General features: G+C 39.5%; 1 protein-coding gene across 4 annotated transcripts; it reads right to left on the bottom strand.

Annotated features, from left to right (window-relative positions):
• Positions 1-359: 359 nt before the first annotated feature.
• On the bottom strand, positions 360-26,187 carry gpat3 (glycerol-3-phosphate acyltransferase 3). Of its 4 annotated transcripts, none has more exons than XM_088911321.1 (13): positions 26,031-26,187; positions 24,152-24,374; positions 23,488-23,554; positions 19,066-19,363; positions 17,641-17,715; positions 16,814-16,903; positions 15,993-16,086; positions 13,877-13,992; positions 5,512-5,567; positions 5,334-5,419; positions 4,754-4,882; positions 3,587-3,666; positions 360-746 (listed from the first exon to the last, which is right to left on the bottom strand). In XM_088911321.1, the coding sequence occupies exons 2-13, from the start codon at positions 24,293-24,295 to the stop codon at positions 650-652; spliced, it is 1,332 nt and encodes a 443-aa protein (XP_088767447.1). In that variant the 5' UTR covers positions 24,296-24,374; positions 26,031-26,187; the 3' UTR covers positions 360-649. The 4 variants fall into 4 exon arrangements, with proteins under 4 accessions (XP_088767447.1, XP_088767450.1, XP_088767449.1 ...); XM_088911324.1 differs by having other exon boundaries at positions 16,814-16,858; positions 26,031-26,186; XM_088911323.1 differs by having other exon boundaries at positions 24,152-24,341; positions 26,031-26,168.
• Between the last annotated feature and the right edge of the window lie 340 nt (positions 26,188-26,527).

The following is a 26,527-nucleotide window of genomic DNA, read 5'->3' as shown; positions in this document are numbered from 1 at the left end:
TAAAATAAAAAAATGTTAACCCGATGACTTTGGAATCCTAAGAAACAGAAAAGTCTTTCTACAAGCAAATAACTTCAGATTCCATGCCTCTATTTTTCAGGTATACAGTAACAATAGTTGCCTATAAATTAGTGAAGTGTTCAGGTTGTGGTTGGCAATTAGTCTGATCCATTTGTTAACATAAGCTTACATGTGCTGTAAGTTCATCTCCACAGAATACCTGGCACGAAACACAAGGAACAGACAAAGGAAGTGTAAAGAGACATTGCACAGAACTGTAATATTGCTTCAGGTACAGTATAAAATACATTGGTAAAAAAATACCTTTTATGTGGTATATGGTAATAAACTACAAAATGTTAGTGTGATATGCTTTTATTCAATTCATCTCCTATACAACACAGTGGAAACAGTCTCAGAGACCAGTTAAAAATATTTCTGAGCTATTTCATATTTTTCAAATTGTATATATTCAGTGTTCTTGTTTCTGTACATCATCATGCTTGTACTACAACCATTTGTTTACTATAACAACATATTCTTTTTCACTTTTGAGGTGCTTAAATTCATAATGCTTTTACTCTTCTAACAGGCTGTAAAGAATTTGATATACTTGTGCACAATGAGACTTGAAGAGATCATATTTAGTTCAGCTGCTTTCTTCTCCAACAATCATGTTGCTGTACATTTTCTGCTGCTGTTCCTTGAACGTCTCCTTAACCTTTGCCCTTTTCAAGCCACCATCCCTGCAAAAGCACACAAGAATGTTAAAAAGCACCTCAACAACACAAGATCTTCACATGCTCTCTATTCTGTAAAAGAATAAATTATGCTTTTGTATATTTAGTTGCTGGAATTAAGCAGAGTAAAGATCTAACTTGACTTCACAACAGCTGGACAGTCTTTCACAGTACTTCATTCATTTGAATGATTCTGTCCACAATTAAGTTAGGAGATCCAAGCATTTTTGTAATGAAGGTCTCTACTTGCTTATCTTCATCGTGCAGCAGGTTTCTGCAGATTCCAATTTCATATCCAATCCGTATTTCTTTCCACAATCTGTCAACTGCAAAGTGGGTGTCACTATTTTGGTGCTGCCTGAATTTTTGTCTTTGCCATTTTTGGCACAGAAATATGACGAACTTCACCCATAAAGAGAACATGACTCATCTAGAGCTTGTCAATACCTTCACTCACACACAGTTTTCATCTGGCCTGGCTCCCAGTGACTTTCTGCTTGCTCATCAGGCTCAGGGATTCTCTTTGGATAACGTTCTGTATCAGATGTGCACTTGGAAGTGCAATTTACCAGTGGTTTAAAACCTTTTAATTAAATGTTTGCTTAGTGTGACGATAATTGGATAAGACTGAGTGCCAACTGAATCTTGAAGAGGAGGAAGACTATTTTGGAAAGTATAATTCAGAGCAATACTCTCCTACATGTTTTCTGTCATCTACTGTACATTTTTAAAAGTACAGACTCCTGGAAAACGTCTTGTACAGTGAACAATTAGGATCACATACAAACATGATACATGTAGAACTATAGCAGAAAGCTCCTTGGAATTGAAAAGCAAGGTAGTGTATAATCTAGGAATAGCACTCCAAGGAAGTACATTAGTAACAATCCATTAGAGAAACAAGCAAAAACAGACATTTCCCATTTCCCAAAGTGTATTTAAGTAATAGAGAGTTCTTGTCAAAGTATTGTAGCGCCCACATTGGGTGCTTTAACGGCTACTCCGTCCCCTTTAGCCATGCGCACACATGGCGGGCTGGGAACAGCGCCTGAGGGGCGGGACTTGGGGGAACCGGACTGTATATATTTCTTCTGTGTCTGTATTACTGTAGGTGCAGCGCTGTAATCCCTATCCCGATGTGTACGCATCTTTCCCCGGTTCTTGTTAATAAATGTGTTGCTTAACCCCTTTTCCTGAGCCCTACGCCTGCTCCTTTCCATGCCGAACCCCGAGGTCGTTACAGTATGCATCAGGCAAGCCCAAAGATTAATATTAATGCCATAGATGTAAATGTGTGAAAACCTTGGGTTAGGGCAAGATAGGGCGATGGATTAATTTAAGTATTGTCCTTTTAGAAACCTGTGTTCTGTACTGAATGAGCATATTGCTCTGTTTCTGTCATTAAACAGAAATTGTCTTACACTTAAAATGGTTTTCTTTTAGAAGCAACCGATGGTAGAAAAAGGGCATCAAATTCAGTTTTTCAACGGCTATGAGATCTTTCAGTTTTTGCTTTAACTAGAATTGCCAATGAACCTAATTGGATCTAATACATGTCTCATCTGGATATATATTTTTTTCAATGTCTGCAAAATATGTGAAAAGTACAATTTGATTGAAGGCACATTAGTTATAAAGCCCTTTTCAAGTCTGAACAGACATGTTCAGTGTTTATTAATAAACAGTTAATAGTTAATAAAATAATTACAACAATAAAGTAAAGCTCTAAAGGTATTGAGTCTGACACCTTGAAAATCAAGCAAGAAAACACTTCAAAATCTAGATCAACAAACACAACAGAACACCACAACACCAACACAAGGTGGCAGCACTTGCTAAAAAGCAGCTTTTTGGACTTGAGTGATTTAAAGAGATACAGTTGGCAGTGTATTTAACAGAAGGGAAATCTGCTGTGGTATAGTTGCTGATAGCTTTGGATTCTTAAAGAAATAATAAACGAGGAGGAGAAAAAATTTCCTGTAAATGACTTTCTTTAAAGGGCATGCAGTGCTGTACACAGAAGATAATCACATCTGATAAATTACAAGAAATGACCCTTGAAACATTTTTGAGTTAGGTTACCATACAAAATGTCAAGACTGTCAATTTACTCAGTTATCTGTACAAATTGTTAAATTGAGCATTTGTCCAACTCTGAGAGCAACTAGAAAGACGAACTGAGAAAACTGCAGAATAAACTAGTAATGTCACAAAAGTGTAGGGATGATCATCTGAAAGATGTGATTGTGTACTGCATGTTCAACCATATTTAATTTGTCTTCTTTAATAACTGAACTAGCATACTAATTAATGGAAGGGGATATGATAGAAGATATGATAACAAGAACTGAAACGATAACACATATTTGTGGTTCATATTGTGACCTTTAGAATATGAATCATATTTCCCCAGTCCAACTGAAATACCTCATCTGTACATCTTGTCTGGCACTGTGAACTGTTCATAGAGCTGAAGGTTTCTTCTTAATCTTAGTTTCAATAAACACTCTAGGATGGTACTTTTGTAGGTCATGGTTTATACTTTACAGAACAGATATTTTGGATTTTTTTTAATGCTTATGTCAAGTGTCTGTTTCTGTGGAAAAGCAAAACATAATGCTTTAAAAGCAAAGGTTGAACTCATCAATGGGAATGTCTCCCACATTTATTGTTAACACTGTCTGTGTGGTACTCCTTGTCTAGTTGAAAAAGAAAAAAAGTAAAACAAAGTAAAGGTAGGACATAAAAGACCAGGAACAACAATAACGTGGGAAAATACAAAACACGTCAGATCACAAAACTCAGTGAGCTTTATCCTGACAAAATGTTCATTCTAGATTTCTTACCAAGACAGATCTACCAGGCCTCCTTGTCTGGCTATCACTGCTTTCACTCTGTTGGCAAACTGAACTGCATCTTCCCCTTCCTGTCAAGAGAGGAAGAAACATAGAGTGGGTTTGGTTTCAGGAAACCGTTTCAAAAATGAAAAAAAGAGAGCATATTACAAGAAAAAACAGCTTTCTGCAAGGGAGCTGTATGGACAGCGCGCAAAACAGTTCATTTAAGTTGCTATTTTTTAAGCAACACATATACATACAGTATTTAATTTTCCTCTACATTATGTGCTTCTTGACAAGCTTTTCAGACCGTGTTTTTCAAGTCCAACATACTCCCACACATTTAACTCGCATTCAGTGCAGGGCGTGTCACTTGTAGGTGTTGGAGAAATGCCATCTCTATCAGTACTCAAGATGTCAGCTCTAATAAAGGGAAAGGTACAGGGTGTGGTAAATTATTTCTCCATCTGGGACACCCTTGAACAATTTCCAGAGACCTCCTTAAAACTTTTTCTTCTTTTCACAGGTCGAACTCAAACAATAAAATATTTCTAGTAGATGTTTTTTTTACAAATAAGGGGAAAGAATTTTACAAAACATTACACTTTATTAATCTCCAAAGGGGAAATTAAATTGCCAGCACAGATCAGAGGCATAAAAGATCCTACAGAGACAATACTCAGACAAAAAAAAGACATATAATGCAGTACTTTGACACAATTAATCAAACTATACAGTGCACTATTCTTAAGTCAAGACCAGTAAAAAAGGTAAAAATCCAAGATAAAAAAATTGGGGAGTTATTTTAACAAGAGAACATTGTCCATCACCTTTCCGCTCCTAGTGAGCGCTGATCTATATGCATCTCCAAACCTTGATATGATGGAAGCACCTATAGGGGGCATTTCTCCAGATGTTGAGACTGGCGGCTGACAGATGGCAGCATCACGAAATTCCCCTTTTGCACATTCAAGCTGGAGTCTTAAAAGTGAATGTAGTGAACATAAAACTTCAAATTTTGAAAAGTGTGGGGTTTATACCATACAGCAACACATGACAATGTTATGTATAATGTTCGGCACTTGGAACCGCCACTATTTTCTGGTCAAGCATTTCAGATAAATTACTGCCTGTGATATGTGCAGTTTTAAATGGCACAGGGAAAGGTATCAGCACCTGTCTGGTCATTGGCGGCAGGTACCACACATTGCAGACAATGGCCCAGCTGGTCATCATTCTCACCAGGTAGCTCACCATGCTGTATTTTCCACTGTTCCAAAAAGCATCCCCAAACTGAGGATCATACTGCAGAACACAGAAATAGATTACAGGAGACGCTGTCCCAGACAAAAGGTTTCTTGTTAGAAATAATACGAAAAGCAAAAAACACAAATCAAACATGTAGAGCATCAATGTAGAAAATTACTATTAAAATGCTATGTTGGAGAAAATTTGAAACAATTGACAAGCACACCCCATATTTATTTTTGGAGATCCAATATGGAAGGAGAGGCTATCGATTTGCATGAGAACCACAAAAAAAACAAATGTCTAATTTGAAAAAAAGGCACAACACACTGAAGATACTCTGGCTTGATCACTTTTTTTGTATGACTCATCCTCTATTTTTTTTTTCCACTCCTTAATCAATGCACCTAAGCTACTTTAGGTTCTGGGTCTCTGTTTGTTTCTCAGGTGATCTTTCAGAAAGCTCTCATGGTACAGAGGCCAAACTGTCAACAAAAGGCATTGTTACCTTGATAGCAACTGGGTATATGGTCCCTCCAATTTCAAAGCTTCCTTTCTTAAACATCATGACTGACGTGTTGTTTATGCACGTGCCTATGGCAAAGTACAGTTGAAAAAGGAAGGTAAGAGGAAAACATTAAAAACCTTCTCCATACACACAGCCGTAAATGCACTGCTATTCTTACCTTCTGGAAAAATCAATATTGGAAGCTTGGACTTATCTGCAACATGATCTCTCAACCTGTTGAAGAGAGAGTCGGATCAAACTTTTAAAAAAATTAGTTGCATTTACATGCATGTACAGAGTCCATCACTTTGTATCTTCTGCCTAACAGGTTTTCTATTATTATGCAAAGAGCTATCAATTATCCCATGGCAGTAATAATCTATTGTTCTCCACCATGTTCTGTAGGTTCATTTCCAAGCATTTCCAAGGTGATTACAGGTAATTATTTTCATGTTGCAATCAACATGCTCTGGATCAGACATAAAATTGGGTATGGTGAAATTTTGTATCAGTCAAATTATCAATACTTTCTCCAAAAGATTCACCTTTTTGTTTTACAAAAGCAGTATCCTGTCACGGAACCTATACGTGGAATAGGAGGATCCTTATGCGTGACCGGAATCCCACGGGGCACAGAGTAGCAAAGGGACAATCCAAAAGACAAAATCCAAAGGCTGGGTCGATAAGGGAGGCAGAGAGTTCGGTAACGAGAGATATTCAAAACAATACAAAGGCAAAATCCAGAAGGCGAGGTCAAGAGGCAGAAGCAGAAGATTCGTAACGGGAGATCAGTCAAAAGGTTTGGAAACGCGCACTGGAGAATACTAAGAAAGGCTTCTCAATAGTGAGCGTGGGAAGGTGTGCGAAGGGGGTTTAAATACTGAAGGAAAGGGGTGTGATTGGATGATTGGTTAGGGAGTGAGAATTTGAGGAATCTGATGCATGTGAGAATGTGCTGGGTTCAATCAGGGATGAGATTGGGAAGCAGAGGTTCCGGGAATGTAACGTCGTTTGCGAGGGAGAGTGTGGGGCGTGACAGTACCCCCCCCTCTAGGGTCGGCTCCTGACGACCCCAGAGAGCGAGTACGAACGAAGTCATCAATGAGGCTGTGATCCAAAATATCTTTCTCGCAGACCCAGGAACGTTCCTCAGGACCATAGCCCTCCCAGTCGACTAGAAATTGTCGGCGACCTCGGAGCCAGCGGGCATCCAAGATCTTATTGACCGTGTAGGAAGGTAGACCGTCAATGAGTCGTGGTGGGGGTGGAGGTGGCCGAGGCCGGGAGAGGGGGGATCTGTGGTAGGGTTTCAGGAGAGAGACATGGAAGGAGGGGTGCACCCTGAGAGTTGGAGGAAGAGCAAGACGATAGGTTACAGGGGTTAGCTGGGAGAGGATGCGAAAAGGTCCAATAAAACGGGGCCCCAACTTATGTGAAGGCTGTCTAAGGGGTAAGTTTCTAGTAGACAGCCAGACAAACTGTCCTCGTCGTAGTCTGGGCACAGGTCGTCGATGACGGTCAGCGTTGGTCTTCTGCCGCAAGGAGGTCTTTAGGAGGGCGGATCTGGCTTGTCTCCAAATCCTCTTGAGGAAAGTGAGGCGCGTCTGGAGGCAGGGAATATCCGAATCAGGGATAGAGTCCGGGAGAAGAGAGGGTTGGTATCCTAGAGAGCAATAGAAGGGAGACATCCCAGTGGTGGCGGAAGAGAGAGAGTTATGGGCATACTCAGCCCAGGGGAGGAGAGAGACCCAGTCATCTTGAGAAGCAGAGACGTAAGATCGAAGGTAAGTAAGAAGGTCCTGGTTGGTTCTTTCCGTCAGTCCATTGGATTCAGGATGATAGCCAGACGTGAGAGATGTGGAAGTCCCAAGAGATTTGCAAAAAGTTCTCCAGAATCTTGAAATGAACTGAGGTCCTCGATCTGATACGATATCCTCAGGAATGCCGTGAAGTCTGAAGACATGAAGAATGAAGAGGTCAGCCATGTCTTGAGCAGATGGAAGGGCAGGAAGAGGAATGAAATGAGCCGACTTCGAGAACCTATCTACCACGACCATAATGGTAGTTTTGCCTTGACTCTCAGGAAGATCCGTAAGAAAGTCCACTGAGATGTGGGACCAAGGTCTTCTAGGGGTTGGGAGTGGTTGGAGTAAACCGGGCTTCTTAAGACGGGAGGATTTGGACATGGCACAGATGGGACAGGCCTGCACGTACCCAGTAACATCAGTCCTCATAGAAGGCCACCAGAAATGTCTAGAGATGAATTCCAAGGTACGTTTGACACCGGGGTGACCTGCAAATAGTGAGTCATGACCCCAGCGAAGAACAGTGGAGCGTATGGTATCAGGAACAAAGAATCTGTCTGGAGGACATTGGGAGGGGACGGTTTGGTTGTGAAGTGCACGTTTGATTTGGTTCTCCAGGTCCCATCTAATAGCAGCCACAATTCTCTCAGGGGGTATAATAGGTTCAGGAGGGTCCAAAAAGCCAGGAGGATCATGGAAGCGAGATAGGGCGTCAGCCTTTATGTTCTTGGATCCCGGTGTATAAGTAATGAAAAAATGGAACCTAGAAAAGAAAAGTGACCAGCGGGCCTGGCGTGGATTCAAACGTTTGGCAGTTTGTAGGTAAGAGAGATTTTTATGATCCGTAAGAATAGTAAAAGGGTGTAGGGCCCCCTCCAACCAGTGTCTCCACTCCTCCAGGGCGAGCTTGATAGCCAGTAGTTCTCGGTCTCCAACATCATAATTAGTCTCGGCCCGGGACAACTTTTTGGAGAAAAAGGCGCAGGGGTGGAGGATACCCTTCTCTCCATGACGTTGAGATAATATGGCACCGACTCCGTTGGCTGAGGCATCCACCTCGAGAATGAATGGAAGGTTGGGGTCTGGGTGACGGAGGAGGGGTGCTGTGGTGAACAGTCTCTTGAGATGAAGGAAAGCTTGGTCTGCCTCAGGAGTCCATTTCCCTTGATCAGGACCTTTTCGGGTCAGGGCTGTAATGGGGGAGACGACAGAGCTGAAATTCCTAATAAAACGGCGGTAAAAATTGGAAAAACCCAGGAAGCGTTGAATTTGTTTTAAATTCTGGGGAGTTGGCCAGTTCTGTATGGATTCAGTCTTGGCAGGGTCAATTTCAATGCCCAGGGGTGAGAGGATGTAACCAAGGAAGTGGATTCTGGTAACATGGAAAGTACGCTTTTCCAATTTGGCGTAGAGTTTGTTCTGAATCAAACGATGAAGGACCTCGCGCACATGAGAGACATGCTCCTGGGGACTTCGGGAAAAGATTAAAATATCATCCAGGTATACCAGGGCATATTTGTGCAAGATATCCCTAAAGATGTCATTCATGAACCCCTGAAAGACAGCAGGAGCATTAACCAGTCCAAACGGCATTACTTGGTATTCATAATGACCGTGGGTAGTAATGAATGCCGTCTTCCATTCGTCACCCTCCCGAATGCGGATCAAATTATAAGCACCGCGGAGATCCAGTTTAGAAAAAATAGTGGCGCCCCGGAGTGATTCCAAAGCCGATGAAATCAGAGGAAGGGGATAACTGTTCTTGATAGTTATGTTATTCAGACCGCGATAATCAATGCAGGGTCTGAGAGAGCCGTCTTTCTTTTTAACAAAGAAGAAACCGGCGCAGGCAGGTGAGGAAGAGGGGCGGATGAAACCAGATTCCAAGGACTCCTGGATTAATCTTCCATAGCCTGAGTCTCCTCGTTGGAGAGTGAATAGACATGGCCCTTAGGGGGTAGAACCCCTGGAATTAGGTCTATAGGACAGTCAGATGGGCGATGAGGAGGGAGGGATAGGGCCTTCTGTTTACTGAAGGCTAGGTGTAGATCCGAGTACTGGGAAGGGATATTGGGGAGGTTATCTTGAGATATGCAGGAGACGGAAACTTTCTGAGGAAGCCGACAACAATGCGAAAGGCAATGGGAACCCCAGGCTGTGAGTTCCCTTTGTGACCAGGAGATGTGTGGGTTGTGAATCTGTAACCAAGGGAAACCAAGAACCAATGGGTGAGAAGGGGATTGAATGAGAAAGAATCGAATGACTTCCTGGTGGGTGGCGCCGATGCGAAGAGTGAGGGGAGGGGTCTGCCACTTCACCAGACCAGGGGAGAGGGGGGAGCCATCAAGAGTGAGGAGCCGAATGGGTTGGGTGACTGGCAACCGGGGAATATTCCAGGACGAAGCGAGTCCAGAGTCTAGGAAGTTCTCTTCGGAGCCCGAATCAACAAAAGCAGAGAGAGAGGTCCGTCCAGTAGTCCATGACAGGGTGGCTGGGAGAAAGAGTCCAGATCTGGGAGAGGAAGAAGTGACACTGGCCATAACAGCGGGTGGATAGGAGCGAGGATGGCGACCGGGGCAGGCGGCTCGGAGGTGATCAGGGGAGCCGCAGTAAAGGCATCGCCCCTCACGAAGTCGGCAATCTCTCTCCTCAGAGGTCAGTCTATGGAAGGAAGGCAGTTGGGAGGGTGTGGGAGGGGTTCGATTGTCCGACCTTCGCTGTTGAAGCCTGAGCTCTAGTTCAAAGACTCGAGAAATGAAGGAGTCCAGTGATGGGAAGTCCAGGGGCAGGTGCACAATGTGATCCTTGAGTTCATCAGATAATCCGAGGCGGAAGTAGTGAATCAGGGCATTGTGATCCCAAGCGAGTTGAGCAGCCAGAAAACGGAATTCGGAAGAGTAGTCCTGAAAAGAGCGAGATCCTTGAGTAAGGGAAGTGAGGCGTGCAACAATGAGGTGGTGAGAGTGCAACTGCCCAAAGGTAGACTGTAGAGCTGTCTGAAAAAGGTGGAAGTTGGCAGTCTCAGGAGCGTTTCGAGAGAGGAGATGTCCAGCCCATTCCAGAGCTCGTCCAGAGAGGCAAGATAACATAAAAGCAATTCTTTCTCCATCGGTGGGGAAGCAGTCTGGGCGGATGTGGAAAGCCATCTGACATTGAGTCAGAAAGCCCTGACAACTGGAGGAGTCGCCATCAAATTTTTCCGGGAGGGGAGGGGGTAGAAGATTAGTTCGTGTTTGAAGCGGGGGTGCGGGAGCAGGAGCTGCAGGTGGGGGAGACGGTGGAAGTGCAAAGTGGTCAGCTAGTTGCTGGACTGCCGTAGTTAGCAGGTCCAGGTTCCGGGAGTGTTCAAGGAGAATAGAAAGTTGACTCTGGTCCGCTGGATCCATTTTAATATGGCTCACTATTCTGTCACGGAACCTATACGTGGAATAGGAGGATCCTTATGCGTGACCGGAATCCCACGGGGCACAGAGTAGCAAAGGGACAATCCAAAAGACAAAATCCAAAGGCTGGGTCGATAAGGGAGGCAGAGAGTTCGGTAACGAGAGATATTCAAAACAATACAAAGGCAAAATCCAGAAGGCGAGGTCAAGAGGCAGAAGCAGAAGATTCGTAACGGGAGATCAGTCAAAAGGTTTGGAAACGCGCACTGGAGAATACTAAGAAAGGCTTCTCAATAGTGAGCGTGGGAAGGTGTGCGAAGGGGGTTTAAATACTGAAGGAAAGGGGTGTGATTGGATGATTGGTTAGGGAGTGAGAATTTGAGGAATCTGATGCATGTGAGAATGTGCTGGGTTCAATCAGGGATGAGATTGGGAAGCAGAGGTTCCGGGAATGTAACGTCGTTTGCGAGGGAGAGTGTGGGGCGTGACAGTATCCCATGGACACCAGGACAAGTCGATCTAGTTATTCATTGATATAATCTACCTACCCATTTTCTAACCGCTTCACCCAATTCAGGGTCATGGGGGAGCCAAAGTCTATCCCAGCAAGCAACAGGTGCAAGGAGGGAAACACGCTGGATGTGACAACAGTCCACCACAGAGCACACACGGACACAAACATGCACACACATTCATACCAGGACCAGTTTTCCCAGGAACCACTTAACCTATGTAATGACCAGGGGAAGGGTCATTCATAACAGGTATTTTCGGAATGACCTACTTAAAGTACTAGATATGGACCTTAGCAAAATGGCTGCCAAAAAGAATCAGCTGACCTGTAAATGGAAAGGGTCTACCCTGAGAAACAATGAGACACAGCTGAGCCGCATCAGGAACCGAAATATAAGTGCCCCGGAGGCAGTGAACAGGGCGGAAGCCGATAAGGTGAATGCGGTTTGGAGGAAAAGAGAGGAAAGAGGTGTAGGTTAAAGATCGGGCTAAAGAATAACGGACTACTGAAAGGAGAAAAGGTTTATGGTTTTTGGATTACGGACACTGGATAAGGATACATCACGGATTGGCTTTATTACGGACTTTTGGAACTCGGATCGGATCAGGATTAAGGGAACGGATTACGGACTGTATTTGGAAGATAGTTGGAGGAAGAAACGCCACGAAACTCAGGAAAGAAAAGTGTGGTGTGAGTACTACTTTCATTTACATAAACTTTCCCCCGGAGACACCACACCTACCAGTATGTCTTTGGACTGTGGGAGAAATAACAGGAGCACCCACAAGAAGCCCACACAAACACGGACAGGACTACAAACTTCAGCATTGAGATCATCTCAATCACAAATACAAGTCTCATGTCTGAAAAAGCTTTGCTACACAGTATCTAACAAAACAACTTTTAAACTTGCTTAAGTAGGAGGATGAAGGATCCTACCATTGTGACACTTTTCAATTCAAACACTTGTTAAACTCTTGAGTGGTTTACTAGGAGAACCATAAAATTTACATTTGTCTCAAAGTTGCAAGAGTAACATTAGCTGAGGTAAAGTCCTTTTTCCACTTTTGAAAAATTGTGGAAGTCACAAACATTCACAGGGTGATACAACGGGCACTGCTCAACTGGATTGTTTCCCTTCATTTTCATCTGCAAAACAGGATGAATGGCTGTGCCCCATAAATCACACTAAGCCCTAAGCCTTTCCTCCATGACTGTACTTTTGTGTCTTAGAGCAGGTGTGGACTACAGGTGCACAGACATTCGAGGCTGCACCGTTATAAAAAAGGTCATCTGGATACCATTTCATGACATCACGCATTGGTTATGGCTCACAGTCTAAATAAGATTAACTGGCAATACATCTGTTTATTCAAAGCTTTAAACTGTTAAATACTTCATCTTCCCATGTACAAAATACACCATAGGCAAATTAATATTCATCAGTTGAATATTATACTGATAAGGTAGTAAGTTAACAAAATAATAGCTTTATGTCAGTATAGTATATGAATCTAAAGTAGCCTAACGAAATTGTTTTTACAAAAATATTATGGGTTTTAAAACTGTAAAACGTTTACATTTTACATACACTTGAATATTTTATTCACCATGGCAACTTTACTCTGCTTTGATAGGTTAGAACATGAACCGATTCTGCAAGGGATTTTCAGCAAAGTCTGGTCAGATGCGGACTGACGAGTAGGGCATGTAAAGGTCCCATTGGGGGTGCTTGTGAGCAACCGTTTGAAACACAAATTAGATATGGGATACTCTGAGCCCTTGCAGGACCTGGCGGGAACGTGCATATGAAGGCCACGAGTGTGGATATTGGAACAAGGCCAATGTCTTCCTTGGAAGTCATTCCTGGTGTTAATACTTATCCAGTAAAAGAACAATGGTCCTTAGCAATCCAAGCTCCACCATTTAGACCCCTTGAGCTGTGCCTAACTGACAAGAAAAATCAACTTCTTTTTAATATTTATCAAAAAACCTCGCAAGATTGCGATACTTTTGATATCTCTATAAGAACAGTTTCCTCTGAGTCAGCTGTGAGTTTCCACTGTGAGCTCATCAAACCTCTCATCATCTGCAAACAGAATAGTACTTGCACATTCTCTTTAACAGCTTAAAAAAATTCAAAATTATTCTCCTCAAGAGTAACACTGTCAATCCACTGACACTCCTCTTTGCCTTCATGCAAATCGGACGGGCACGACACTACTTCCAGTTACTGGAATAAAATACAGCATTCCAGGTTCTTGTAACAAAATAAGACCAAAGTAAATAACAATAAAGTCACCAAGAGGAACAACAGTTAAACATTAAAGGAAAATGTTAAAATATAATAATAAACTCCAGAAATACTCAACTTAAAATAGGATTTAGAATTAAATTAAACTAGCTTTTCATTATTTAAAAGCTGATAATGCATACAGATGAATTTGTTTTATTTAAAATACTACAAGTAATTAATTCAGGAATCAACAATTCATATAGTTACTTTTTGTAATTGTAATTTGTAATTTTGTAATTTTGTAATTGTTTATTAAGCATATAATAATTGTTTATTATATGAAAACATCACAATATTGTATCTTGTGTATCAATGTCATCAATGCATTACTGGTCACTTGAAACAGAAAGTGCTAGCATCAGGGTTAGTGTTTAGTGCAGTCAAGACTTGCAGAAGCAGAAAGATTTGAGTTTATTTCTTAGCTAATGACTCACTAATGATAATATGTCAGTTATAATGAAAAAGCTGACCGAATGTGCTGGAACAGAGAGACGGGCAGTAAATTTGACAATACGCCTAGGAGTAGCAATTAGCGAAACACTCACCTATTTGTCACTAGGTGGCGATCTTTCATTTCTGATCGCTCGAACCAGACATGCGGACAGGCTTTCACGATAGACCTCTGAATAATTCCCAGCAGGCCACCATGGACCTGTCCTACCTGGTAAATAAATCCAAAGTTGTGGATTTGTTTTCAGTCACTATGAGAAGAATCTTGCAGTGTCTTCACAGAAAGTTCTCCACCACCAATAGAAAAATGATTAACGACTTTATATAAACTACATCATACTATAACTAAGCCAAGGACAAGGGGAACATTCAATGATCAAGAAAATTAATCCTTAGAAGATTTACTTCCCTTGGTGAATGTTCTCTTCATGGTGACAGCATGAGAAAGCAATTTCAGTATGCATCGAAGTGACTCATGCTACTCTGCACAGTCACATCCAATATGATAAAAAATGATCCTCAGTGAAAAGGTACTGCTTGCAATTCCATTGCAATTAGCCAACATACTGTAAACTTCAATATTTACTGTAGAGCTGACAATATACAATTAGAATGGGTCACTAAGATTGGACTTTTCCATAATAAGGAACTTAAATGATACTACTGTACTTTGTAAAGAACCAGGGAATTCTTGATAACATCGATATTAATAAGACGGAGGCTAGAATTCAGGGAAAACCATAGATTCTACAAATTCAGAAGTTTATGTAAATGTAGTCAAAATTTCTTAGCTCAGTATTCTTCTAAACATGAATCCTGATTCCTCCTGTATTACGAATACGTTTAGTCCCATTATGACTTCTCCATATCCCTATTGTGATGAATTATGTTGTGACAAAATTGTGTAAATCTACCCTTCAAGGCACAAGAACACGGTATATCAACCCTAAGAACATGAGGAGATGTTCAAAGGTTACAGTGTCAGGTCCCATTACACATATATCACTTATAAAATCATGGTCTTTGAGTTGCGCAAATTAAGCACTTTGCGTCAAGCTTACTCTGAAGCAAGAGTTGCACTGAGTCTTATTCGTAAGTACAATGATTCAGCATGAGAAGTGTAGCTCACTGTTCTGAACAGTTTCCCAGAAGTTTAATGTAGTTGTATTAGACTGCGAATTGGTTATACTGTACACTCTGTCCCATAAAACATAGAACAAGTCGTTTCTTGAAACAGCCCTGTGATGTTTTTTGGATGCAAAACATACATTGTAATCCAGGCAAACCTCCAATCTAGATACCATGATCAATGGATCATATAAATAATTTATGCCAACACAATACGTGGCTAGCTTTAAACCATTACAGTAAGTGTGTGTTGTCACCACTCTAAGATAAAACTATTGTATAGATTGATAAAGGGTCATTTCTAGCCAAAGCTGTCCAACACTACCTTTTATTTGTAGTAACTGTTTAGGGTTTGAACTGAATGTCAGGTAAACTAGATCAATAGTAAATTGAGGAATAAGGAATAAGAATGAACCACTTATAACAATTAAAAATAATATAAATTGCTTTTAACTATTATATCAAATTTTACTGTTTGCTGTGATAATTGGTCAAATTTCCCAAACAACATGGGCTTGTAACATATCATTTTGTCAGCATTTAAGACAGAATTAAGTGTTCACAAATTCACACCAAAGGGAATTCAACAACAAGAAATGCAACATGTAAAGCTCCTAACACTGTGGTCAAAGAAAGCTGGTAATCACCTGCACAGACCTGAGGTTACATTCAAAAGAACATAAACTTTCATTTTCTGTGGGACATTAACTGTGAAGTCCTAACTGTTACAGCCAATAGTTTTGTTCATAAATAAACACAAAAGCCATGGCAGCAAAACAACACTTATTGTTCCAATTACAAGTATATAGTGTATCCTTCTTAATATTTCTACATCACATGGCAATACAATGAGTTCAACACACTTTTCATAATGGAAGCTTGGGTCCACTGTCCACGTGTGAGATTAATACAAAGACTTCTGGCTCTTACGTACTGTATTCTGAACTCTCTGGAAAACAAACAAAACCTGTGCAGGATCGTCTCCTTCACAGCAACGTATAAATTCCTGTTTTAGAACAGACGATGGATTAGCAACATGTGGAAAAGCTTGTTTGATAATATTTGATAATTGTTTCTACTCACCATAGCATAGCAACCATCATTGGCAAGAATGACGACGTCTATCGGTGAGGTGTGGTTGGCCACACATATCCCTCCCTTTTTTGGTCGGTTTTCTCTATAGCCAAACGATAAGCAACCTTTAAGCAGACTACATATCACCATTCACACTGAGGCAAAATCTGATAACTGGGATGATACGATATCATCTTTATTCTGAAATAATTTCTACGTTTTTAGGATGCAATTATGTCTTCGTTACACTATTGCTGCTGTAAAAGTAATTTGAGATTAAAATAAATTACACTACTTAGCCTTAGGTGCAGAATAAATTAAATCTGATCCACCCACCGGCTGCAAATTCCGAACCTTTTGCTTGACAATATCTTTCCAATGGGGTGGCCCAAGACCCCCCTTGCAATAAGAAATCTGCCGTCAAGCAAAAAAATTTACAATTTGGCAGGTTGAGTCAAGGTTTTGCCTTATTCTAGGCAGATTTTTTTTGTTTGATCTCTGTTTTAAATGCATTTCACATCTCACTGATGATTGGTAAATATGAATTAATATTGAAGAATCTTACATCATATTTATTTTCCATCAGTGAAACACTGTATGAAGTCTAAAATCGTCCTAATTATTTGTATTAGTACTGGTAGCAGTAATAGTACTGACAGTAACTTTAACATCGGTCTGATCGTCTTTTAATTTTAACTGGCTTTATCCACAGATTCATATGTTCACAAATGGCCATAATTTAAAGAAATAAATACATTTCTCTCTACCATGCAGTCTTTAGTCAATGGATAGTGTAAAATGTGTCATAATGACCACTTGGCTGTACTCACTTATTGTGATAGTTGATGGTTGCAGACAGACCTCTAGCACATATTCTGTAGCACATCAAATGAACAAGTTCACTCAGCCAGTTTTTCACACTAAGGGAACACAAAGACATGTGGGGTCTTAAACCAGGTCTAGAAAGCTTCTTGTGATGACATATGCATACAAAAAGTTATCTATGGACTCTGACTGAAGAAATATACCAGTTTGTTCTAGTCTGCAGTCAGATGCTATACATTCTGTAAATCAAAGCCATGAGCTGCCCCTAGTGGCAAGCCTAAAGACTGTTTTCATGGAATTAGAGGAAAATGACTTTAGCAAATGACTGGAATACTAAGGCATGTGTGGTCTCCAGCAGACTGAGCATATAGTATATTTCAGGCATGATATTCGTCTTCTTAACCATCATCATTATCATCACCATACCCACAGGGATTAGTGTGAAGCATTTCTTATTCCCTAACCTTTTACAGAGTTTCTTCATCTAGAAGTGTCTGCATTAACGAGAGCTACTGTACTATTTAACTTTTGTTAAATGTAATCTGTTTTATTAGTGACAGCAGTCATACTCCTATCATAATGTCACTAGATGCAAGTTGGGCTTCATTTTAAGACACAGAACTGACTCTTTAGAAAGCTGCATACAACCCTGTTAGCTCAAAAACAGATGTTCAAACAATCGTATATGTAAACAGATAGTCACTGTTGGAACAATGATACAGAATGCCCTGCATTGTGTGACAGGCTTATTTTCAAATTAGTACAAAAATAAACATAACTTGATACATCTCTAATGTATAACAATGTTTTGATAACTACCATTGAAACCTACCTGCTGTTTGGCAACAGCCCAACCAAGGAGGTACTTATAACCAGCCAACTTATTCCAATTACAGCAAGAGTAACCCTAAAGAAAAAAAATAATTTTCTTACATATCTACTGCATAAGTACCAAAATACAACAATTTCTTAATGCATTCTTTGACATGAAATAATGGCCTATTGAGATTAAAATAGTAAATTAATAACTAATATAACATATAAAAGTCCCTTTTTTCAGATTTCCGAACTCATTACCTTTGGGATATTGCTTATAACAACAATTTCACTTTTCATTAATAAAGCACAATATACTTAAAATGTATTAGATGTAAGTATATGAGTGGCAGAAACATTTAAGGTAAAATATAAACTGAGCCAGCAATTAAACGTTTATTCATATCACTCCCATATCTGTGTCCTGGTATTATATTCAGTACCATTTACTCTTTTTACATTACAAAATCATGTTTTTAAAAAATGTGATAATATACAGTATATTGCATGTACTGTACACATAACTGTACTGTATAGTATATATATTGTAGACAGGTGCATGAAGAATGCAGCCAACACTGATTTACAGACAAGAAGAACACACTCAGGACAACAATGAACATCAGGAAAAAAAACAACGTAGCCAACTGTGCTTCAAATGATCTCTCCCTGCTAGTGGTTTAGGCAGTGGAAAAGTTTTTATATCAGGAATGTTAATGTGAAGATACAGTAACTGCTGCAAGCTGCTGTTTTAGAACACCTTACATGAGAGCCGGGCATGACAGGAAAACTCTGCAGTGTGCACAAGCAAACAAAGGGCACATTCTGCCACCTCACCAGGAAACTGAGGTGAAGGAGGCAAGCCTCTCGCTAAACACATACAGAAATACGTCTTGGCAAACAGAAAGAACTAGGCAAGTGCACTTCTGTCCACGTCCCTTACTGAAAGGTCTGAAGTCACGCATAATAATCCCAGATCTGTGTTGTTAATCATGTTTCAACGGACAGCTGGGCTCATATCTATTTGCATTAAAATATTCTTTGTAACCCTGAAATTGTATTGTAAATAATCATAGTTCCCAAGAAATAAACTCAAGAAAAAATACATTTTAAATAAGAAGAGCTTAAACTTTTGTTTTCCCTGGATTATGTTCTCACTGCAAAGTTACACTTGTAACTATACTAACTACGGGACATAAACATTTCTATTGTAATTCCAGGATCACAGCTATAATATTTTAAAGGACTTTTGCATAGACTAGTAGCAAACCCCTCAAATTCCCACTGCAGAATGTAGGAAAGTGCCCAGGCAAAATTGGTTAATAAGGAAAATGAGGCAGAAGGAAACGCTGTTTTGCTGGGTTGCAGCTAAACGAGCTTAAAGGGGTAAAAAAAATAAGAAATTCTCTTCAGCACTCCAAACAAAAACCAGCCTGCTGACCTGAGAGGGAAAAGCACACAGTAGCGGATGAGGACCCCCACCACCCAGATGATGGTCAGGCGCAGGCTGATGTACTGGAAGTTGTTGTTGGTGCGAGTGAGCAGGTTCCAGGAGACCAGCTCCTCGGACGTGAAGCGCTGGGTGACCTCGTCTTCCACGATGGACTCGATGCCCTTCTTGTTGAAGTAGAAGACGTCGCTCAGCTGGAAGTCCCCACTGGCCGGGGGCTTGCTACGGCTTCCCCTCAGCTCCGCTATCTCCTTCTCCATGGAGGAGTCTCCATCCCTTTGGATGATTCCTTTCGGAGAGGAAATCAACATCAGCTCATTTGGAGATATACAGTATGTGGCTGCTGTAGCCTAAATGATCATTTGCTTAATTTCCCTGCACTGCTCTGATCAGCTATATTATCAAAGATACGAGGAGCGACAAGATAGTGTACTGTCACAGATAAATAATAATGGCATCACTTAAAAGTTCTAGAGGTTTTTTTTTTACAGTGTGGAAAACAAGGATTTTACAGTCTTTTTTTTTACAGTATTTTACAGGAAAATACAGTCTTACTCCTACTGTATATACTGTACTGATTTGTTAGATCTAAACTAAACTGTGTGAAGTTCCTTCAAACTAAACTGTGTGAAGTTCCTTCAAGGAAACAATTCAGCAGTTCAAAATAGCTACATACTGTATGTAGGAGATATAAGTCTATATAGTTACAGTAAACTACATTATGGAACTTGACGGTAGGGACCGTACTCTATAATGAGATTGATTAATGCCTTAAAAAGCAATGATTTATTTTGAAACATTGGTATATGAAACAGCTGGGGCATATGCTTATCTTGAAATGCCCAAGTAAATGTTATGAGCAGTCTTGCATATCTGGAAAATGGTATCAGAAAATCAACTTTATTACCTAATCAAAGCCAAGTTAATGTGATCCATTTAATTTTATCAGAGGTAAAATCTGCACTGTGATACAGCAAGGTCAGTCTGGGGACTTAGTGATTACATTGTTGTACTTCATGTTTTGTTTTTTTAAAAGGGGATTATAATGTTTTTAAATTATTCAGTAATACTTATTTGAATTCAGAAATAAACATTTCAGTAATTATTAATCCCTTCTATAAATATTGTAAACAAACTGAACTAGGAGACTGGAAAAAAGGACTAATTAAGAATGTGAATTTTAAAATGTCAAGTAACATAAAGCAAAATATATTAAGCACAATAATAATTATGGACTTTTGGGCACTTTTCTACAGAATTTCAAAGTTGAACTAAATACAAGACAAATATTGAAAAAACAATCTGTTTTTTTGTTTAAGTATCAGGTTGTAGATCAGGTAAAAACAGCACAAAAATCATAAACTGGTGAAAACATACAGTATGCACATTTCTAAAAAGAAGTTGCAAAAGAAATGGTTGCAACAGATTTCGAAGCTGAGCAATGCCTGATTGCTCCATTCCTGCTGATTGTTTGCCACTTTGTCTTACCACACTCCAGCAGTGTGTATCTTCCTAAGGGTTTTGTGAACCTTCATCAAGACAAGCTGGATATATTACACATTTTGCATGCTGTATTCCTTAGGTATAAGTTACACAATTAAAGGGACAAATGCAAATTTTTAAGTACATCATGAGAAACAACTGATTTTGCTGTTTATCCCTATGTGCAAACATTGTATGTTCAGTGTTTTCACATCGGCTTTTTACAAAGTGTATGAATATACTGTAAGAACAATAAGAAATGTGAGTAGGTCTTTCAGTCTTCTGTAGCTGGGAGCTAGTAACTAATTTCTACTAGCCATTTCTGAAAAGACGAGAGGGTATCTGGTTTGATAACATGGTTGGGCATCTTGTTCCATACTTCCAAACTCCCACAATTCTTTGCATCTGCTCTTGTAGTTTGTGTTTCAATGTTGATTCTGAAGGGGTCCTTTGTGCTCAACTTTGTCAATGCTTTTGATTTTGGAGATTTAATACTGTCCCCTCACCAACTTCTCTGTTAAAGATTAAAAAGACTCAGTTCTTTTTAGTTTGTTAGTCAAGATTATTCCTTTAAACCCAGTAATGTACAGTACCCGGTTAATTTAAATCAAATTTAATTGACAAAAGTCATCAAAAGGCATTAAAGCCAGAGTTGTCATCATTTCATACAAAGTATAAAAAATCTTGAACCCAGGTAGATATATCTAACTGCTTAAAGGCCAAAGTACAGAAAAGGAAGAGTTTTTTTTTTTCCTGTAGTTGTGCAATTCAGTATTGTCTCAATATACTGATAGGCCTCATGCCCATCAGCTTGACCCCTTGCAATAAAACCTTTGGTACTGAAACTTGTGCTGAATGCTGTGACTCCTAAAAATGAATGAACAACACAGTACAGATTTGCATTAGAAAAAATACTGTTAGTTTACGCTGTTTCACAGTTCCATGCAAGTTAATGCCTTTTAAAATATAATAAATATACAGGTATACTATATATAACCTTTCCCAGTTAGCTAAAGGATGCAAAGGCTACTTTTTATGTTGTCCAGCTGTGTGCTGGGGTTATGATCACTGCATTCTATTCTGTCATTACCAAGTGTGGAGTTGAAGAATGTCAGCTCATGTTGTATCTTATATTCAGATGCTGTTTTCAAAAGATTTTGATTTGTTCCAGTGGGTAAGATCGATAGCAGTTTTTTACCATCTTTAGTGCACCTTACAGTTGGCGCATAAATGTTTTGACACAGAGACTGCACCATTGCATATACAGTACAATACATAAGCCTTCTATTTAATCATGGCCTTACATTGAACAGGTTATCAGTATTTAGAAAAATAAATATAGCTCTACTTGGTCATTACAGTAATTATCCCTTACTTACAGGATTTACACTCCTACACTTTAAGAGTAAAGGTGTTAATCCTGGTGTCCTGACTACACTCCACTCTGGGTATGCCCTCAGCTCAACTGGTGAAATAGTTTCGTACCACTACACCTGATCTGCTGTGTTCTACAGTGGGTGTTGCATTACGGAGGTCAAACTGGTCCTGTTCTATATGTAAACTGCAATTATATATTATTATATAACTTTTGGGTGTATGTGTGTATAAGTAGGATATACTACAAACAATGCAATAGCATCAATTAAAGTCCAATACCAGCACTATTATTACACCATTAAATATTTTACTTTTTAATTTAGCCCCTACTTGACTCTATATTTTGACATCTTGAATGCAGTCTGAACAAAATTAAGAGACCTGTAGTCAGGGCTGTGACTATCTTCAGTGTATTCCCCGTTTTTAAGATAGAGAAAGAAAGTTCAAGTGTTTCAGCTAGTCAGGACCCTATTGCTGGGGGTAGGGGGTAGGGGGTAGGCTGGGGACAAGGACATGCTACTTACTTCTTTTAGCAATAAAGCAAACACCTGTTACACTTAGTTCAGTGTACTAAAGAACTGGGATTTGTTCAAATGGGCACAGCAAGCACAAAATACGCAAAACTGCTCCTGTCACAATTTCAGGCAGGATAAAACTAGAGCTACATGTGAATGTAGTTTCGAGAATATCTGTGATGTTTTTTAAATAAACAATTCAGAGTATTTTCCATGTAATTCATGAGAGGGGCATATAGATAAAATATTACTGTAGTTTTTAAAAACATTTAAATACATAACATACTATGGGTTCTATGTTTTGAAGTACAGCAATTGACTGGTACGAATGAGAATGAGGTGATAAAACCCTAAGATAATGATACATTACTACATTTTAAGTGTGGTGCATTTTATTTCACTAGACAGACAATTTTAAATATATCTAAAATATATTGTAATATGGATTGCAAAGTCTCTTAACTGTATCTTAAAAACAGGACATACAGCTACGCACACAGATGCTCACAAAATGATCAGAAAGCAACACCACTACTTAAGTGTTGTACAGCTGTGCATGTCACCAGGCAGAGTTTCACTGTGAAATTCATCAGTGTAAATGAAAACCCTGATAAATGGTCATTTATTTGTTTTTATTAATGAAAAATATATCATAGTCAATATAGTGATAACTTTAATAGTATACCCCCAGAATAAAATAAAGAGAAAAAAACAGAATGTGTAAACCATACAACTATTCAGATGTTCTTTGCCATTTTCATGCAATTTTACAATTTTACAAAAGATGCAATTTTACTCCTTCATTTCATAGGAAGAGACCACATACACACTTAAAACATTATGCTATGTTTTTATTTTTGATTAGATGTTTTGTAATTCTCAATATTTCTGCATGCCTTCAGTTTTAGGAGACAAGAAACTGATATACATCACTTGGGAGATCCAGGAATCCTATAAACAAGAAGGAACAAACCCCTGGAGTCCTCCTGTGGTCTAATAATAGACGAAGGGAAGTCAGATCTAATAAGTAAGTTCTTACCATTAGACACTGAAGCCTTGATTGAGTGTTTCTCATTTCTGCCCCTCTGTATTCTCAGAGTAGCCCACTGCAACACAAAAAGGGGTTACCCAAAGGAAAACTTTAAGAACATGCCACACCCTGCTTATTCATTTATAATTATTGTATTAATTAAAATGATTTAGCAAATGCAGTTCATAGAGCAAAGATGTTAAAGGTGGAGGATGACAACTGGTAAATGCAACTAGAAAATTCTCAGATGAATACTTTGTCTCCAACACTCACAATTCATTCTGAACAGTAACTTGTAGTCACTGCTTTTGGAAACATTTTCAACATTCTCCACTCACACAAGTGGATTTTTTGAAGACCTTAAGAATGTATTACTATGTGATCCATGTGCTTGCGTGAAAAAAACACCACTTAAATCATAGCCAGTTAGTCTTTACGTTGGCCACAAAACGCCTGTCAGCTGATGTAATAATACACCAGTAACACTGGAAAACAAGAGTGGAAGGTGTAGACTGCATTTAAGCCAAACTTCCTTTTTTAAACTGAATACCAAAAACAGCTTAGTTCTGAACTAAATCACACATAGAACTAGCTATACTAAAAATGTTCAAAGCTAGGGATGTGCACAGGAAATAGTCAAAGCCATTTCCATCCTGGTCCAAGTCTTACTTACTTCTAGCGTCTTCATTAAAATCTTCATGTAAACTTCGGTTATTCCCAGGGAGATTCCGAACATTGCTGGGAGCATGATGAGCCCAACCACCAGGGTGAACCACACGGATAACACTTGGAACGTGACCTTCCAGAGGTCTTCCATCTTGATGTCGTGCTTGAATTCAATCTCAGAAAGGCCGGGGCCAAGCCTGAATCACCCAGAAGGAGAAAGCATCAGACACCTGCCTGGCAATATGAGAGAAAATAATGAGGAAAGCACTTCATGTGAACGTGGAGCAACAATTTGCCAAACAGCTTTAGATTGCACACTTACATCAATGTCTGCAATACCTTCTGTAACCTCACTGCCCTTCCACCTCTGACACAATTCTCTTTCCCCGCCTAGATACAGTGCAATCCCAAGAAACCTTTTGACCGAGATTGAGTGAATGAGTTATGGAGGGAGTGGAGGATGTCATTTCTACACTAAGCAATCTCTTCCCCAGTACAAAGCGGGCCCTTCACATTTGTAGCTCAAAGGTTTACAAAATGACAGCGTTAACGGTTGCATAATCTGAGAGGCTAAATTGTGTTTTGTTTTGAGGTGTCTGCTTGTGTTGTGTGCCAGGGAGCACGTGACAGAGGCGCTCTTGTTTGCGGTGTGTTAGTTTACATCTGGTTCTGTGTGAATTCAGTGTTCGCAGTTGTAGACATTGATCACATCTTACGGTTTATTTTCTAAACATAAAAAGGCTGAGATGTAACTTGACAGAACAAAAAAGAATCACGGTTTGTAAAAATGTTGCAAAATCTGGCTATTCCTAAATAGCTATCAAGATAACAAAAAATAAGTGTATATCCTCATTTTATAACTACTGCTATTTAAAATTCCAATGCTCACAACTCTACAAAGAATCAAAGACAATATCCACAATGCTAAATATAGTCTGAGTTTCTAACCATTACAACAGGGTTGAAGTGTCCAATGTGTGCACTAAATCCTTACTACCAGCATAGTAACGGTACCGTCTGTGGTACAGCTGATGTAGTGATGAAGACACTGTAGTGCTTCAGGAATCAGCTGATGTCACGGCTGACCAGGCAGGAGCAGGTCAAACTAATCTGACCACGAAAACCAGAGTGGGTTAGCTGTCATCTGAGAATGCAATGCATATGCAGACAGGCTGATAGTCAAATGATCGACACTGTGATCTGAATATTGTGTAGTATTTTTGCAAAATAGTCTAATGAAAAAATAGGTTCCACGCAAAACGTTTATAATCATCATCATCATCACGAATCATCACAATAAATGCACAGTTGTAGAAAAGAATAATTTCTTAGTAATGAATATGAGTTACTGAGATACTAAGCTATTGTTATTTAAAGCAGAAAATTATTGAACTATTAATATTTAGAACATGCTCAATTAAATAACTTTACAATAAATTCAAATAAGAAACATCTTGATACATTAACTAGTGTATATGGAGGGAGGTGTCATAATTAATCTAAACAAAAAAAAGTTAAACACCATAACTGCTAGAGAAAGCTGTGAAGATCGGATCCGCCTCGCTGTAAAGCGAAGAAAAACAGAACCCAACCCCTAGCGTTCTGAATAAACTATTTTGGCTACATTACAACAGACTTCTTTGTTTAAATGCGTATTTCACTGTAAAAATAAACGTGAGACAAAATTCGAATTCGTTCAGAGTATCATGCCCCTATGCTCAATTTTAAATCAGATACGTCTGAGTATATAAGATATTATAAAAAGAACTTCGCATACATTTCGTGTTCAATGTACAGTAAGACGGTAGCCGTCCGTCTTACAAAAAGTCGGTCGGTAAATTAATAAAACCACATTGATTGCGACAAAACGAGCAAAAACAACTAACCTGAACGCTGAAGACTTTCACTAAATCATCATTATCCTCTGGTCATGCTGTGTTGCCTTGAGTCCTTCACTTATGTGGAAGAACAATCGTTGAAAAATTCAACTCCTCTGGCTCAGAAACTCGTTCTCGCAATCTCTGAAAATGTTCTTGGAGTTCAGAGCAAAGTTCGGAGCAAAACAAACGTTTGAAAGAGAACGCCTCCTTGTGGTGAATATAACTCAAAAGTTGACTTGTGTGACTAGAGTACAGTATTTACATAGCCCTTCATCCGAGATAATAATTAATTGCTTACACATATATAGCGCTTTTCTGGACACTCCACTCAAAGCACTTTACAAGTAATGGGGACTCCCCTCCACCACCACCAATGTGATTTGTTGCGATACACACTATTTCAACCAAATCTTGTGGAAAACAGAGTGAAACAGTAATGTCTGAGAATGATCTTTATCCTGTCATATATTTATCACATATAAATCTCAAGAGCGGTGTCGACA

This window comes from Atractosteus spatula, chromosome 3 (genome assembly GCF_055471065.1).
Source record: "Atractosteus spatula isolate fAtrSpa1 chromosome 3, fAtrSpa1.hap1, whole genome shotgun sequence".
Taxonomy (NCBI): Eukaryota; Metazoa; Chordata; class Actinopteri; order Semionotiformes; family Lepisosteidae; genus Atractosteus; species Atractosteus spatula.
Note: the sequence above shows the minus strand (reverse complement) of the source record. Positions and strands in the feature narration are given on the sequence as shown.